Source organism: Tachypleus tridentatus, chromosome 3 (assembly GCF_004210375.1).
Source record: "Tachypleus tridentatus isolate NWPU-2018 chromosome 3, ASM421037v1, whole genome shotgun sequence".
Classification (NCBI taxonomy): domain Eukaryota; kingdom Metazoa; phylum Arthropoda; class Merostomata; order Xiphosura; family Limulidae; genus Tachypleus; species Tachypleus tridentatus.
This window is the reverse complement of record NC_134827.1, coordinates 84,382,055-84,401,273: the sequence shown is the minus strand read 5'-3', so window position 1 is coordinate 84,401,273 and position 19,219 is coordinate 84,382,055. Positions and strand designations below refer to the sequence as shown.

General features: G+C 35.3%; 1 protein-coding gene across 2 annotated transcripts in view; it reads right to left on the bottom strand.

Annotated features, from left to right (window-relative positions):
- LOC143247373 (uncharacterized) overlaps nucleotides 1-18,268 on the bottom strand; it is a 119,279-nt gene extending 101,011 nt beyond the window's left edge. For both annotated transcript variants that reach the window (XM_076495353.1, XM_076495354.1), the window contains exons 1-2: nucleotides 17,933-18,268; nucleotides 2,103-2,790 (exon numbers count right to left, since the gene is read on the bottom strand). In XM_076495353.1, coding sequence (XP_076351468.1) covers nucleotides 2,103-2,790; nucleotides 17,933-18,009 — 765 coding nt within the window. In that variant the 5' untranslated portion in view covers nucleotides 18,010-18,268. The remainder of the gene's footprint in view (nucleotides 1-2,102; nucleotides 2,791-17,932) is intronic.
- Nucleotides 18,269-19,219: the final 951 nt, after the last annotated feature.

The window sequence follows — 19,219 nt, the reverse complement described above, 5'->3', positions numbered from 1 at the left end:
AAATAAACTGCGATGAGCTTCCTTCCCCCTCCCATCTTCTTTATCTTTCCGTGGCTGGCTCGGAGATAAACTTGAGGTTTTAAAACGCTACAATTTGTGGCTCGATCACAGAAACACTCACAGCTCAAACAGACTGTTGTTCTGCTGAGAATTACTGGAGATACAAATAACGTGTGTGGATTTCGCGCACGCAAAACATATTTTTCCCCTCTTTTTTGGCCCCCACCCCGTAGCACAGCAGTATGTCTGCCACATCGCTAAAACCGGGTTTCGATACTCATGGTGGTCAGAGCACAGATAGCCTATTGTGTAGCTTTGTGTTTCATTCTAAACAAACAAACAAATACTCTTTTTTGTCTTCTCTATTTCTAGGGATGTGGTAAAATTATACATAAGCGTAAACCATGTCTAAATCATGAAAACACACACACACATACACGACACAACAGTAGCGTGAAGGAAAAGTTATTTATTTTGGAGTAAACAAACGTCTATGTTTCAATTTCCATATGTGTTGCTTCAAAATGTGGGACAAATGCTGTAATAATAATTCTGTTTGACATTAGACGTAAATCTCATCGTTATTCTATTAAATAGGACATCGGGGATGAAACAGGATTATTTCAATTTAAGTCACCGCGTGGTTTGATTAATAAAGAATATTGGAAAATTCGACATATTTTTCAACAAATGTTATAAAAAAAGAAAGAAGAAATCATTACTTTTTACCACATTTACAGCTAGCAGAAATATTTACACAATAAATAAACATATATAACAATTAAAGTACTAGATGGAGTACCTGCCCCCTGGATGGAAATTATGTAAATTAATGATTAATGAAAAATTATTTTAGGACATGAAGAGTTGCTTCCCTTATACGTAATTGTAAAAAAAAAAAAAAGCACACACACACAAGCAAAAACGCCCAATAAAAACTGTTAAACACAAAACGTGAAGTCTCAAATGTTCAAGTATTTCTTCAACGACCTAGCAAACCATGCCAAATTTGGAGAAAATCCACCAACAGGAGGTAAAATACTGGTAAAAAACGCAGAAATACCCATAAAACTGCAGAATGTGCAAAACTGAAATTTTGTATTACTCCTTTATAGACTTTATTAACCAATTTTGGTGAAGACCCGTTTAAACTTTGTGAAGCAGTTACATGGACATACAACAGACAGTAGTATTATATATATATAGATGTAACATATCATCTGTAGTACTTTTATTCCGTGATGTAAGTTTTCAACAGCGACATAAATACAATATTGTTTACTTGTTTATCTTCTGGTTAAGGCATGGTCATATATTGGTCAAAATAGGTAATATAAACAAGGCATCATTTTTATATTAGCTGGCCGATTAATAAAAAATTACTCAAAAAACACGGTTTACCAAAAAAAGTAATTCCTAAATTTTAATTTTTATTGTTTTGAATTTTACTCCGTCTTCAATGATAAATTTTCTATTTCATTTTCTCATAGCTGCTTAACATCATTTTGTTATGAAATCTTACAGATCTCCAGATGATGAAAAACCAGGGACTTTGTAAGCTAAACCTTTCAAACAAGTTATCATTAGTCTAAGAAATTGGTCGTCGACAAGTTGTTCTTTCAAAGCACTGATATAAGTGTTATATAGACATGCCCGATACTAGCAGTTAAAACTAGTCCTAACTAGTCCTTTCGAATAATCTTAAGATTTTCAGGTGTAGCATAAACTTGTATGGTTACATTTTTGTATTAAGTAGTGTCATTTTTGTTCTTTGCTTATAATCTATTTGAACATGATGACACGATCTTTGATACTGGCTCCATATCTAAATTACTTGTATTCGAATGAATAACTAAAAATAAACCTTTTATTTATCGTTGAGATTATTTGATTCTTGCAAATTTATACTATAAGATTAATAAAAGAAGTCACAAGATAGCTATTATCTTATTAAGTTTATAAACAGCTATTATCTTACCTCATACCGCTCTATTTTAGTTATCTGATCTTTATTAAGTTTATAAACAGCTATTATCTTACCTCATACCACTTTATTTTTGTTATCTCATCTTTGATTGGTTTATCAAAAGCTATTAACTCACCTGATGCCAATCTATTTTTGTTATCTCGTCTCTAATAGGTTTAAAACGTGAGACTTCTTCGAAGGTCCTTAATTGTTTGTGGTCTCCTTTAGCGTATAGTTCATCATCGAATACTGTGTCGTCTGTTATTTTGTTTTCACAGTATGCCCACTTATCACTTGCTGAACATACTAAACCATTGGCAGCAATCTTCTGGGGAGCGTGGAAATTCCAAGTTTGACACCCAGATGGATTACTTCCTGTAGTAACACCCCACTTTGCTGTGATCCTTTTATCTTTTCCATCAAACTTTCGCATGTTCTTACACTCACTTTTGAAGCTCGTTTGAGTTCTACTCTTGGTGGCAATGTTCTTCGATTCTTTTTGCTTTTCCTTTGAGACATATATAGGATTTCGCTGAAGACACGACGACTTAATGTTTGAAAGTTTACCCTTAACCACAGAAGATGGGCGTATTATTTTCGTAGCAACCTTGTTTTCACATACGTCCAAACGTCTTCCGTTACTATCGCTGCCTGAGTGATGAATTGTAGACTCTTTAAATTTCCAATTGCATTTAGTAATGTTTGATGGACAGTTCTTCGGGATTTCGTTTCGTTGATTTCCGTCGTTTTCGCCATCGCGTGGAGCTCGGTTTAAAGATATAAGCGACTTGTAACCGTATTCTGGAGTCTTAATTTTTTCTCTCCTGCAAGAAATAAACAAGTGTAAATGAGAAATATATTACAATTCATTAGTTTGTCCTGTAAATAAATACAAAGCAAAAGTGGTTCATCATACAGATTATTTAGAATACCGAAACTTTAAACCAAAGTAATTTTTTTTTTACTGTAGTAAACCGCCACTGCTTCTTTCCAGCGCGGAAGGACAGTTTGGCTTTTAAACTGGTACTTTTTCTTTTCAGGACGAATTGAAGAAATCCTGAGTACAAACATCGGAACGTTGTTCCGCTCTTGAAACAGGAAAGAAAGCCCCGTTTAGTCCAAAACTCCACCGACTATGGTGCCTAAAATACCGTTAAGTCAGCGTATATACTCGAGCATTCAAGTGTTATGTGAATGAAAATAACGTATCTGGATTTCTTTTATTTAATTAGACAAATAAAGTGAGCAAATACACTAGCGTAGATACACTGAACTAACTTAGCTGTATACAGTGTTGCAAGGGCGTATAGATTTATTGCCCTACTTTCAGCCTACATGCATCAATTAAAGTTAATGAAATCAATGATGAAAGGTATATGGAAAACATCACAATCATGTAATAATGCTCCATAAGATACGTTTCTTTCACATCTCGCGTAAAGCTACAAGAGGGCTATCTGCGCTAGCCGTCTCTAATTTAGTATGATAAGACTCGAGTGAAGGCAACTAGTCATCATCGCTCACGACCAACCCTTGGGCTATTACTTGACCAACGAATACTGGGAATGACCGCCACAGTATAACGCCCCCATGGCTGACAGGACGAGCAGGTTTGATGGGACAAGGAGACGAATAAAGGAATTAAAGTTATAATAACACGTTCGATGAAAGCTGTTAAACATCTTGTGACGTCCAGCTCTACACTTTATAGGTTAAGAGTTGGCAGTGGGTGGTGTTGACTCACTGCTTTCTCTCGAGTCTGTTACCTCAAAATTAAGGGCGATTATTACAGACAGCCTTAGAGAGTTGTACACAAAACTCAAAACAGAGAAAGTACAAGGAATTAAAAATACAGTTTTACATTGTGTTGCAGCTCTTGGCTATATCAAAATGTGTATATATGTAAACAACACCAAATGCTGCACTTAAAATGATATAAATAAATAAGATGTTTGTGACAGCCACACATAGAAGGAGATTATAAATCAGGATACACCAATTACTAGTTTTTACATTGTTTGTCTCGTCACATTCAACTTCACCTTCATCACGCCCCGCTATTTTGAGTATAATCTGCAGTTTATTATTTGTTAGGCAACGTGACTTCCCTTTGTTTGTGTTGGAAAACTAAACCATCTGAAGCTTGAAGCCAGATGTGCATGTGTGAAAGAAAAATCCCCTGTAGTCTTTGTATAAAAACTTAACTCATTTTTCTGGGTATGACATGGCCAGATGGTTAGGGTGCTCGATTTGTAATCTGAGGGTCGTGAGTTCGAATCCCCGTCACACAAAATATGTTCGCCATTTTAGTAATGGGGCGTTATAACGTGACGGTCCATCCCACTACTTATTGGTAAAAGAGTAGCTGCCTTCACTTTAGTCTTGCCCTGCTGAAACAGGGACGACTAACGTAGATAGCACTCATGTAGCTTTGTACGAAACTAAAAAGATACATGCATATTTCCTAAATAATTGTAGCCGGATGTCGCCTTCTAGTGCGCCTGGGGTTCATGGTTCATAATCCGTTGCTGCATAAACGCGCTCCACAATATGGGGTGCACTGTACGAGCGTAGGCTAAATCTCACTATTCGGTTAGACAAGGTTAGCCTGAGTGGAGATGCTGCTCACCGGGTGTCTTCCCTATAGTTCGTTTGGTCTGTTACAAATTTCACTCAAAGCTATCTGCGTTAGCCGTCCTTAATTCAGCAGTGACAAACTAGATGGAAGGCAGCTAGGCAACACAACGACCCACCATCGCTTTGTGCTACGCTTTATTAACGAAAGTAGAGATGACCGTAAGTTTATAACGCCCCTATGGCTGAAAGGGCAACCACGTTAGTTGGGGCTGCATAGTCTACAACTTAAAGGTTATCTATCGCCATATGTCCATTTGTGTAACTTTGAGCAAAAAATTTCAAGCAAACCTTAACATACATACAAAAAAAGTAAAAGAAATTATTGGCTGAAAATCTTTTTTGTTTGCTTTTAAAACGACGCCACATTAGGCTATTTACTGTGGGTCAACTGTGAAGAATCTAGCCCTGGATTATAGTGAAGTAAGTCAATATAATTACCACAGTCTCAAAAAAAAAATGATCTGAGGAAATTTCGAAACTAACAGAGGAAGTCTGGATTTGCTAACGATAGCAACGTTCAGTGTAACTTCGTTTTCATTCACTCTAAAATGACAAATCACGTTCTATATTAATAAAAGAAATTATTATAATTACAGAAATTATTGAAAAGGACCAATTGTAAACCTAATTTATCGAATCTCTCGCTAGATAAGTGTAAGCTGGTAAACGCGTAACTTTTAACTCAATACGCTGTTGTCACCCACGCTTCTTGTATACAGTTATTGTTACTTTGAAATACATCTATTTGTACTTTGCGACCTTGACAAATTAAGTCTACGCCCATCTGTGTCGCAGTCATACAGTGTGATCAGTCACAAGCACTGTTCATCACAGCAGATGTTAGAACCGGAAATAGTGCTGAAAAAATACTTTTTTTAAAACTATTTTACTTTACGGATGATACACGTGTTTATCCAGTACGGTACAGATATCACACGTGTTTATCCAGTGACCAGTACGGTACAGATATCACTTGCGGCTTAACACATTTACATCGTTATTTTGTTAGACTGCAAAACGACCTATTTGTGCTCTGCCGGTCGCGCGTATAGAAACCCTATTTTTAGCATCATAAGCCCTTGAGACTGAACCGCCGGGAGTTGTACCTACCTATATGTTCTTCTATTCTTACTTAACGTTCATTCCAAGTTTTTATAGCTGTAAATTCCACACGAACTTGAACGCTGAGTTATTCAGAGTTGATCTTACGAGCTGGTTTATAGTTGTTTGAACATAATCCACGTATCATAACATGTGGTACTTGTCGATTTACTTTTGTAAACCTATCATTAAAAATAAAATAACCTAGAAGAAAAACTAGTTCCATCGTAAAAAGAGTAGCAATCCTAGTCAGAATATCAAATAATGAACTACGTATATATATATATATATAAAAGAAGTTGTCTCTCTCTATATATAGTCAACGCAAAAAGTTGAAACGCGAATTTATGTTTATCATTTCACTAAGCTATGCCTTAATGATTTGGTTTGGTAGTTTAAACGCTAATACATTTTGGTACGAACAGTTATTTATGCTATTCACTTGACAGAACTTATTGCTGTTTATAACGGTTAAACTAGAGCAGACAGTATTGTTTAAGATATGATATGAATTGTAAATAGAATCTCTTCCGGTATTAAGAAAAAACAACTAATTTCACAATTCATAATATGAGCAATATTTTATAGGCACGTTAGTTAAATTGCTCAAAAATCCTATAGTCCTTAATTTTGAACTACTGATCGACCAGTGGAAGGAGTCGGTCAGTAACACTCTAAGCCTCAAGACTTTATCCAAATATGAAATGAATGATGGACCTGAACGTCACTCTTATATCGCAACTGAAAGTGTCAAAGGTATTGCGTTGTTATCCTTAGAACTTTTAGTCTACAAGCTGAAACCAAAACTATTAGAGAACACACGACCCCTGATAAAGATGACATCATAAGTATTATAACAGAACAACTTTCGTCTCTCGACCATGCGTTAAATATAGTACCAAAATGCACGTTGAAAACCTGAAAGTCTTAAAGGTCTTGTAAAAAAAAATTTGGACATATTTCAGTATATCGAGCAAAATACACATTTTAATTGAAACTCCTAATATATATATATTGTTTTATTGGGGGAATTGTTTAGTAAACCAACAGTAAGGTGAAGTGAAGAAGAAAAGCGTAATACTCCATCGACCATTCTATAATTTCGATTCTGGAAGATTAATAGCTGAATTTTATAATCCTGTAACTCAGTTAAAAGTAGCTATATATTAGGTGGTAGGTGCTGCTGATTGTTGTCCTCTCTCTCTATGCAACATTTGTAAATTAAGAATCGATACGCCTGAACCCTAGGATCTGTGATCTAGCCGTTTAGAATACGTGTTCCATAAAGTTCAGTTGAAGTTAGGAATACCAAGTACCAAGGTAATATAAACATATGTCTATACACAATATATACGTTCGTCTATCTTCTCTTCCAGATAACAATTCTCAATTTGGCAGACGTATTCCTTTCAATTCAGCCATGAAACTGTAGAGATATATATAATCCTGTAGATATAATCGGAAGATATGGGTCACTTTAGCAGACATTGAAAAATGTAGTTCACATCTGGTGAAAGATATGTATAATTCTTTAGATCAGATCTGGGAGACAAAGGATATTTTAGCAGATATTTCAAAAAGTAATCCTAATTTGGAGAGAGTTTTGTCTAATTCTATAGATCTATTCTGGAATATAAGGGACGCTTTAACAGACACTGCAAAATGTGATCCTAATCTGATGGTTTGAAGTTCAAAAGCGAATTACCCTTTGCTAAAGGTTACAAAGCCTAGAGGCAATAAATCTATTGTAATGACTACAGACGAACAATAAATTTACAAATGATCTAGCCCCCTAGTGGCGAAGCGGTGTGTTTGCGGACTTACAACGCTAAAAACCAGGTTTCGATACCCGTGGTGAGCAGAACACAGATAGCCCATTGTGTAGCTTTGTGTTTAATTCAAAATAATAAATGATGTATAAAACCAATTAGCATGTGGGGAAGGGCTTTGGACATCCTCATGCTTATGAATATACAGATTAAAAGTTCTTAACCCATTGTTCCAATTCAACTGAAGCCTGCATCGTTGTTTACAAATGGAAATGTAATTTACGGTTGACCATTTTTTATTAGAGTTACCTTAAACGTATCTTTTTCTCAATGCATAGTTATTCTATCATAAAGTAATTACGTCTAGTACGGTCTGGTGGTTAAGACGCTCGATTCGCAGCCTGAGGGTCACATTTGTAACCCCCTATCATTAAATATTCTCGCCTTTAAAACCGTGGGGACCTTAAAGTGTGACGGTAAATCCTGTTATTCGTTCATAAAAGAGTCTTACAACATTTGGTGATAGATGTTGTTGACTAGCTGTCTTTCTTCTAGTCTATCACTACTAAACTAGGGACAGCTAGCGCAGACAGACCTCGTGTAACTTTGGGTGAAATTTAAAACAAAATAAACCTTCGAGGACCGGCATGACCAAGTGGTTAAAGAGTTCGACTCGCACTCTTTAGGTTCCAGGTTCTATTCTCCTTTCCACAAAACATGCCCTTTCAATCGTGGGAGCATTATAATGTTATGATCAATCGAACTATTTGTTGGTTAAATTGTTTTATTAAATAATATGTTTCAATAGATAATGTTAACAATTACCAGGTAATTAAGGCGCTCGACTTGTACTCTCAGAGTCGCGGGTTCGAATCCCTGTCACATCAAACTTGTTCACCCTTTCAGCAGTGGAGGCGTTATAATATTACTATCAATCCCACCATTCATTGGTAAAAGAGTAACCTAAGAATTAGTGGTGGGTGATGACTAGCTACCTTTCGTCTAGTCTTTCATTGCAAAATTAGAGACATCTTCCACAGATAGTCCTCATGTAGCTTTGCGCAAAATTCAAACCAAACCTACCATAAGTAATGCACGTAAGGAGAGCAGTTTTAACATTTTTAAGAAAGGAATATCTTGTAACAATGAACGACATCTGTCAAGCAAAGAAACTAGTTCAGCATGAGAGAGAAAATGAAACAGGATATTCCATGACTGGTTGGCTACCAGTCACACAGTAAAGGTAGTGAAGGAAATTAAACAGCATGCCACCGGAAATAATTAATATACGCAATGACCCATTTCAACTAAAGTTAAAACTCTCTTGGAACTGTCAACAAAGTAATTCACACGGACTTAGTTTTGTAAAAACGTCCAGAGAACATGGCCTAACGGAAGACCAACTATCAAAGTATGTACAAGCAATATTTGTCATGTGACAAACGTAATCACACTGAATAAAACATGTGTGCGCTTCAGGGTTTGCAACAAAGTGTTGACATCACCAGATATTTTCATAATGATACAATTCTTTTCAGGGGATTTGTGATGGTTGCAAGTTACAACTACAATGATAAGTTTGACCTCTCGAGAGTCCATGCAAATGTCAAGGTAAACTACTACATGTCAACATTCTGGCATCGTTATCCCTTTAAAAAATACTATATTTGTACGAATTCCATCTAGCTAAGGCATCAACCCAAGTGAATACGACATTTCTTCCTCAAGGTGGAAGCACAGGTGGGAACCCAAGTCACTGGATAGATCTTCATGGACTTATCTGATCATACATTAATCAAATGAGCCCCGGGAAGCCGGCCATCGTCCGCACACAGGTGACGATCTTCGTAAAGCATGTAAACAGAACAGAGTTAACTTTGTCCTCGGTCCATTATGCAAAAGCCTCGTGCCATAGCAATTGCGATGAAAAGCAAATAGTCCATAACCACAAAAAAAAAGAGACATAATTGTATTTTCGTATTTTAGTTATAACACCTAGGTATACCTCTTTATACTGCTAACATTAATTGTTAAAACTCACATCTATACTTTTATACATAAGAAAAAATGACTTGTATGAATATTTTGCTATAAACTTGGTTCATTAACTTCTCTCATGATAGACGTAAGTTTTGGCAGGGAATTTCACTTTTATTTGTATAACTGATACTCTCTGAACAAAAGTATGAATTCTTTTTCTTAGGTCATCAATATGTATATATATTTTTCTATTTCAATCTCGCGCAAAGCTATCCAAGGGCTATCTGCACTAGCCGTCCGTAGTTTATCAGACGAATGGAAAGACAACTACTCATTACCACCAACCGCCAACTCTTGGGCTTCTCTTTTACCAAAGTTACGTTTAGTTTGTTTTGAATTTCGCGCAAAGGTACGCGAGGGTCATCTGCGTTAGCCGTCCCTAATTTAGCAGTGTAAGACTAGAGGGAAGGCAGCTAGTCATCACCACCCCTGCCAACTCTTTGCTGCTCTTTTACCAATGAATAGTGGGATTGACCGTCACATTATATCGCTCTCACAGCTGAAAGGGCAAGCATGTTTGGAGTGACGGAATTCGAACCCGCGACCCTCAGATAACAAGTTGAGTGCCTTAACCACCTGGCCATGCCGGGCCCTCAGGTTACGAGTTGAGCGCCCTAACCACATGCCAGGCCTAAATATGTTAATAATTCAGGTTATCCGTCGATTGGAGTGGTAGTGAGATTACTAATTTTGTAGAACTGGGACGGTTGCAGAAAGAAAATAGTTAAAGATGTTGAGATATTTTTGCTTATAATGAGTGCTTCCAAATTTTCTCTGTGATTTGGTTGCAGAAACATTTATATTTTTTGGTAATAATGTGTTACAAATGGTAGCACGTGTAATAGCTTTGTGCATTTAAATTCTATCCTTGATATGTTTAAGTTAGGTATCATCGGCCCGATGGTACTTTGTATGCCTATTAACTGTGGTTAGGGGGATTAACTCGTTATCTGAGAGTAGTGAGTTCAAATCCCCCATACCACTAAACATGCTCGTTCTTTTTGCCGTAAGGGCGTTATAATGTTATGGTCAATCACTCTATATATTATTTTATGTTATTGAGAGTTTTTACTCCTTTGTTATACACAGTCCATTGGTGCTACAGCGGTAAGTCTTCGGATTTAAATATTAAACTCAAGGGTTCGATACCCCTTAGTGACCACAGACAGCCCGATGTGCCTTTGTTGTAAAGAAACACGATCTTTTTATTTTGGCTTTCCTGCATACGTACTTACGTAATCGTATTGTGCTTACCTATAATGGGCCTAATGCTAGGCCTGGCATGGCCAAACGTGTTAAGGCGTGCGACTCGTAATCCGAGGGTCGCGGGTTCGCATCCCCGTCGCGCTAAACATGCTCGCCCTTTCAGCCGTGGGGGCGTTATAATGTTACGATCAGTCCCACTATTCGTTGGTAAAATAGAAGCTCAAGAGTTGGCGGTGGGTGGTGATGACTAGCTGCCTTCCCTCTAGTCTTACACTGCTAAATTAGGGACGACTAGCACAGATAGCCCTTGAGTAGCTTTGTGCGAAATTCAAAAAACAAACAAACAAACAAGCCTAACACTAGTCTTGCAAAATAAAATCAAGTTGAATTATAAGGTTTTTTAATAGTAAATTGGTTATGCTGTTGGTTTAACACAATAAATCCGAATTGAATTACGGCACATACGTCGAATGTAAAACCATTCTTCAAAAAAACTGTCATCGTAAGTGGTATAAGCACTTTCATCGAATGTAGGAAAGTTGCTAACGATACAACATTTCGTTGGTCTGAATTCCTCATGCCAACTTGTTTCTTGAATATTCAATCATAATGAAATATTTCGAATCTGAGACGTAAGTTACTTGACCAAACAAATCTTTTTTGGGAACGTAAGTAAAAGTTAAAATATACTTTAAAATTACAGTAGTTAGAATTAATTTGAATAGTTAGGGATAACAGAACAAACTGTAAGACTTTAAAAAGGAGTTTTAGCTGAATCATTTGCTAACTAGGAAAACAAAAAATAAATGTTTATCAATTATCTATTTGTACTTATATATATAAGTACAATAGCATAGTCAGTTATTGTCTAATTATTAATATTGTGTTTAGCATTATTCTTCCATACGTGCCTACTTGTACATTTCCTAATTGTTAATACTGTAATTAACATTATTGTTCCATACATGCCTACTTGTACATTTCATAATTGTCAATACTGTAATTAACATTATTGTTCCATAATGCCTACTTGTACATTTCATAATTGTTAATATTGTGTTTAACATTATTCTTCCATACGTGCCTACTTGTACATTTCCTAATTGTTAATACTGTAATTAACATTATTGTTCCATACATGCCTACTTGTACATTTCATAATTGTTAATATTGTAATTAACATTATTGTTCCATACATGCCTACTTACACATTTCTAATTGTTCATACTGTAATTAACATTATTGTTCCATACGTGCCTACTTGTACATTTCCTAATTGTTAATACTGTGTTTAACATTATTGTTCCATACATGCCTACTTCTACATTTCATAATTGTTAATACTGTAATTAACATTATTGTTTCATACATGCCTACTTATACATTTCCTAATTGTTAATACTGTAATTAACATTATTGTTCCATACATGCCTACTTGTACATTTCATAATTGTTAATATTGTGTTTAACATTATTCTTCCATACGTGCCTACTTGTACATTTCATAATTGTTAATACTGTAATTAACATTATTGTTCCATACATGCCTACTTGTACATTTCATAATTGTTAATACTGTAATTAACATAATTGTTTCATACATGCCTACTTATACATTTCCTAATTGTTAATACTGTAATTAACATTGTTGTTCCATACATGCCTACTTGTACATTTCATAATTGTTAATACTGTAATTAACATTACTGTTCCATACATGCCTACTTGTACATTTCATAATTGTTAATACTGTAATTAACATTATTGTTTCATACATGCCTACTTACACATTTACTAATTGTTCATACTGTAATTAACATTATTGTTCCATACATGCCTACTTGTACATTTCATAATTGTTAATACTGTAATTAACATTATTGTTCCATACATGCCTACTTGTACATTTCATAATTGTTAATACTGTAATTAACATTATTGTTCGACTTTATTGCAATTTATAGTTTTTACTGTCATAACTGGATCACACCAGTGGGCCAACCGTCGTAACTTGTTCTAAAAACAAATTTTCACTGGAATGAAAACTGTAACTTGTAAACTGTAAACCATCTCTTACATCAGTTCTTTAGAAACCGAAACTATGTTAACTGTGTATTATTCTCTGGTACATTAAAATCACTAGAACCAGTAAACTGTCAAAGTATAATTAGGAAACTAAATATTATTACGATGAAGAGATGCACCAATAATGCAGATGTCATTAATCAAATTATTCAATCATATAATATATTCTAAACCTTTTTGTGTAAACCCTCTTTTATAAATCCAAAACTAGTCAGTTTTCTATTATTTTTGGAAATAATATTTACATAAAAAACATCACATAGGTGAAGCAATCGAAAAATTAAACCTTGTCATATTATTATGAATTGAATAAACATAAATTTGTTTGTTTTGGAATTTCGCACAAAGCTACTCGAGGGCTATTTGTGCTAGCCGTCCCTAATTTAGCAGTGTAAAACTAGAGGGAAGGCAGCTAGTCATCACCACCCACCGCCAACTCTTGGGCTACTCTTTTACCAACGAAAAGTGGGATTGACCGTTACATTATAACGCCCCTACGGCTGGGAGGGCGAGAATGTTTGGCGCGACGCGGGCGCGAACCCGCGAATTACGAGTCGCGCGCCTTACGCGTTGGCCATGCCGGGTTCACAAACATAAATACTTACTAGAGTTTCAGTGAATGTTACGATTAGGCCTAGAGACTGGTTATTACGTAGTTGCTGCTTCTAGTAAACATGAAAAGTTCTGAATATTGTAACTTGTGTGGTGGACTTCGTTTGACGGTCCGTGAATAAGAAACGACAAGTAAACGAAATATTCTCTGATAAAGTTTGTATTGCCCAACAATGTAAATTAAGTTAAAGTTACGCAAAGAATGTTAATGTTTTTTCTTGTTTTTTTTTTTTTTATTTTATGGTTGCATAGCAAAGCTACATTAGACTGTCTACTGTTTTCACCCTTGGGAATCGAATCGTGGATTTTAGAGTTGTAAATACTAGGACTTACCGTTCCCCACCAGGGACTTTCATGCTAATATCTATTATTCGTCGTGATATGATATAGTTGTATGTGACAAGAAACAATAATAAACCAATTTTTTTTTAGTCAGAATGTCCTTTCGCAATTCGCACATACTTAGAGTTTAGCAGATAATGCATTGTAGGTCACAAGTAAAGAGGCCTATCGCGAACTTATGAATGCTCACTGGAAACCTGTGAAGACGTACTTCGGTTTGTCAATGAAGTCTTAGTTCTTGGTGTCTTGTTTCAGTGATAGCGACTAATTTTAACGACTTTAAAAGACAACACACTCAGTAAGAATTTAAAGATTTGCAAATACAAAGAGTTTAACGTAACAGAGTGCTGCAAATTATGTATTCCAGGAGAACATGATTCGTTTCTTAAACTAGTGAGATATTAATTTAAACGCTGACGCTGGTTTATTCTAAGACTTTTTTTGTCCATGTTAATTGAACTTTGTTTAACATAAAGTGTAACTGACGTGTTCTAGCTGTTGTGTTTCTTTCCATTTGCAAAGTATATTGAAAGTGAAAGAAATAATTAAATATCGTAATGACGCAGCTATTTAGCTTCTGATGTCATAGCCAAGATAATGTGTTCATGTATAGAACGCTTAAACTACCACGTATGAAACTACCACGTGGTTAAAGGCACGCCACTCTTTTATTTATTTTCACATGGATCGGCATTGCCAGGTGGGTTATAGCGTTTGACTCGTAATCTGAGGGTCGCGGGTTCGAATCCTCGTCGCACCAAACATTCTCGCCCTTTCAGCCGTGGGGGCATTATAATATTACGATCAATCCCACTATTCATTGGTAAAAGAGTTGCCCAAGGATTGACGGTGAGGATGATGACTAGTTGCCTTCCCTCAAGTCTTATGGACGGCTAGCGCAGATTACCTTCGTGTAGCTTTGCGCGAAATTCAAAAACAAAAAAAAAGGATTTTTTTTTCACTGAATAAATTCTATTCCTTGTTGTTGAGAAAAAAAAAAAAAGATGCACTCTGCTGTCACCATCTCTGGTATCGAACACTGAATTTTAATATTATAATCCCTCAACTTTCTCAAAACTGAGAAAAATGTCGTTTTTAAATAGTCAAAAGAAAGTGATAACAAAATTGGGGAAACAACACAATTGTATGTTTCACAAATACTTTTACAATGACTGTGGTTTCGTTGTTAAAGGCATTACTATTACCGAATTTCAAGCATCAATTATAGAAAAATTGTTCATTGTGTTTGAGAAATGTTTTATGTATATGTGTGTGCGTGCGTGTTTTTCAATGTTCATGCATGATTTACTTCAACCTGCTGAAATGTATTACCTCTTTATATACGTATCATTTATGGTACTTTGTGATTAACTTTTGGATTTTTATAGCCCAATGACACCTTCTAAACGTTTCTTTTTGAAGATAGAACAGATAAAGAATTTTTATTGCACCAGATAAGTAGCAGGTTGGAGTTTCTAGAGTGATTCAAGAAGATTAAGATAACGGAAGTTTACAAGAGTACAAACATATGTATATAAAACAAGGACACTGACCAACAGTGAGAACGTAGTTCAGTGGATGAAAATCATGTTTGTGTCATTCAGAGGAATGGAACGTTTCTCAGTAATACAGTCATTCCTTGAACAAGAACGTCAGCAAGCTTGTTTGAAACAACCACCTTCAGTCTTCATTTTTTTTCAGTTTTCGCATGTCTTCAAACGTAAATGAAAATACAATTTCAAATCGTTCGTTTAAATGTTAATCCATTTAAAATCTATCTCTGGGGAATTCACCCGAATTCTTCTAACGTAGGTTTATTAGCCATTTCTTCACAACAACTTCAGACGTCGATGCACCAGAGAGATCTAGACAAACGGCTTTGTTTTACATATACTGTTTTCCGACACGAATTACAAAAGTATGTAATTCCTTTCCTTTTTATTATTATCTCAAATCCTAATTAGTCACGAAAGAATGTACAAAATAATCCACTATATACGACATTTAAATCAGAATTGAGAGGAAGTCCTTGGATTTTTATAAAAATGTAAAACACTCTTTTTTTTACCTAGAGCAGACTATAAGCATTCCAAGTGAAATATGTAATTGGAACTAACGCTTAACTGTTTTCAACACACACTTAAGCCTATTTATTCTGCGACATTTTGACTCTAGACTCACTTCACATACTTGATATGTACAACGATGCATGGTGGACAGCATAAGTGAGTTGAAAACCCTTAATTTTTCATATCAGCTTAAATTCTACTGCATATTGTAACCACTTCTACAGAACTATAGATTATAGGAATATTAAATTCCCATACCACCAGAATTAGGATTGGTTATGTATATAGATATATTATAACCTAATAGGGAAAAGGAACTGTGAAGAACTAAGCAACAATGTTGTCGCTTACAGAAAAACGAAATGAACTATGGGAGAATCTGTGAATATATACGACATAACTCCACACTTCTATTACGTTGTCCCTCTAGAATTCTAGCAACTGTTGAAGGACAGTGCTTCAAAAACTAAAGAATGCTAAGAGCCAATAACTAAGTTAACCAATAAAAAGTTTCTGTCTACATAAGTGTAGTGTTATGTTCTAGTGATACCAGATGTAACGTATGAAAAAAAAAAATCGCTTGTGATGTGCTTGGTACATCGTATGTCACAGCTGCCTCGCGCGACAGATGTGTATCTTGAGAGGAACCGAAAAGAATACTTTTTCTTTTTTACTCATCAAATTAACGAAATTTTTGCATCAAAACATATTTTAGTAGACCATATTTTAGTAGAAAATCTCTGAAGTCGTAATATACGCGCTATGAAGCATAAACTAAATCATGCAATTATTAATCAAAGTTCAAATGGTTCAGTTCCAGTTGGATAGGCCTCAACAAGGTCAACGAAAATAGCTTCAGTTTTGTCTGTTTTTATTTATTATTTAATAATATTTTGAGCTCTTATTTTTTCAGATGAGTTTGTTGTCGTACACTTGTTAATTTCTGTCAATATACTTTGTCTTTAAATTTTTTTTATTTCCGCTATCATGTGTGTAATCTTAAAATATTCACAAAAAGGATTTATAACATATATATTATTCAGATAACATTTTTTTATAATATATCACTATTACACATTATATTCTCCTTTAACAAAAAGGCCTATCATGGTATAGTTTTTAGGAGCACTCAACTCCCAATCTACGGGTCATGGGTTCAAATCCCGTTACAAAACATGCTGACCCTCCCAAAAGTGATAGCACTATAATGTAACAGTCAATCTCACTATTTATTAGACAAAAGTAACCCAAGAGTTCGTGGTTTTGACTATCTGCCTTAACTTCCCGTTATTTTACCGTTACTACTAATACAGGTAGCCTTTGAGTAACTTTGCGCGAAATTCAAACAAACAAATTGATTTAACAAAGTCACCGTCTGGTTCAGATGCCTTGAGTTTTCGCGAAGTCCAACATGAAAGTGTGCTGTACAAACAAAGTTTCGAGACACCACTAAGAACAGTTAATTTGATAAATATTTGACACCAGAATCAATGGCGTTTATATCAAGGAAGAATACTTACGTCCAATGTATATATTATCGAGTTATGTATCCCTTTTTTCAAGGCTCAGTACCGCCTTCATATATGTGCGTTTTTAAAATTATGAAATTATTTTATAGTACTTTATGGTACTTATTTTGATAAAAATAAGAATTTACTTCAAATATCCTAACATTCATCATGACGAGGAAAATAAACATATTTCAATTCTTATGTGTGATGAAGACCTTATACATACATATTTATTTATTTATATGTAATTATTGACATTACACCTACAGAATATCATTTAACATTCAATAACATAATATTCAAGTAATTTGTTCACATATTCCAGCTACGTACTAGTGAACGTACAAGCCTAACAAGACGATACGTTTCTACTAACATTTGATACGTTAAAATTAACATTTTTACCGTTGGAAATAGTCGTACCCAGCTAACGTTTCAAATTGTATATTTGAAATTCTTAAAAACATATACGTAATATAAACGAATTATTCTTTCCTGTATTATTATTTTGATCAAGTTTTCTCAGTTTATAAAACAATATATAATAGAAATTTCTCGCAGTTGATCACACGAACAATACAAACGAAGCTTTACCTGCTAGTGACAGGAATGTGACGTAGTCCACTATCTGCTTTCTTCGACATTTCAACACCTGGCATGTTTATTATCATGAGTTATAACTTTTTACCGCACTGGGTAATGTCGATTAGAAAAGAAAAGAAAAAGGCCTTGTATAGTTAACACGGGTAACCTCAATAGAATCTCTCTTTCCCTGTCGAGGCAAAGTGGCGTATTTCTGTTCACCTGGGACGTACACCAATACTGAGTCAGGCCCGCTTCACGGTTTCATTCATCAAAAATAAAGTAGACGCTAAACAGCGGTGCTGCACTCTGGAGGCTTAGTGTGACTACTGCCAATGGGAGTCATGTACGACCCTCAAACGGGTTCCGTTCGAGTCGAGTGGCATTCCTAAAAAAAAAAAAAGTTTGCGAAAGAGTTAATGGAGTGGGTATCGGGACAAACGTCTTAGGTTTAATGTTGTACTGACACGAACACACTTCGACTTCGTAATCTGAAATAGAATGCTAGTATTCTACAGCTATGCTCAAACAATCGCAATTAAAATAAACGAGTTTGTTCTGCCAGATGCTAATGTATCTAAGTTTAGTACAACAAACTAAACTAGTAGGTTTGGTTTGGTTTATTTTGAATTTCGCGGAAAGCTACACGACGACTATCAGCACTAGCCTCCCCTAATATAGCAGTGTAAGACTAGAGAGAAGGCAGCTAGTCATTACCACCCACCGCCAACTCTTGAGCTACTCTTTTACTAATGAATAGTGGAATTGGCCGTCACATTATAACGCTACCTCGACTGAAAGCACGAGCATGTTCGGTGTGACGGAGATTCGAACTCAGGTTTAAAGGAAGGATGTACGTATTTAGCATCAGGTCATTTCTTCTTTTTATAATTCATTTCAACGTAATTGTAGGCAAACTTAACCCTATCCTACAGTTGTCGTGCGTTATATAAAATGTTAAACAGACCATTAATTATAATTGTTGTATTTATGTTATTTCACTAATTCTATTTTCGTATCTTTCCAACTACTTTCATTTCGAGCCAGCTAATGCTAATTACATTATACTTTATTTTATATGTCTTTATTTTTATTTTTTTTTTACAATGTTGCGGAGAGCTACACGAGGACTAACTATGAAATCATTTTAGTTTGAATTTCTCATCCTTCCGGGTCTCAGCGGTAAGTTTGACTTCTTATAAGAATAGAAGTAGAGATTCGATACCCACGATAGACAGACCACAGACAACCCATTATGTGACTTAATATTAAGAACAAATAAATAAGTTATAAACTGAT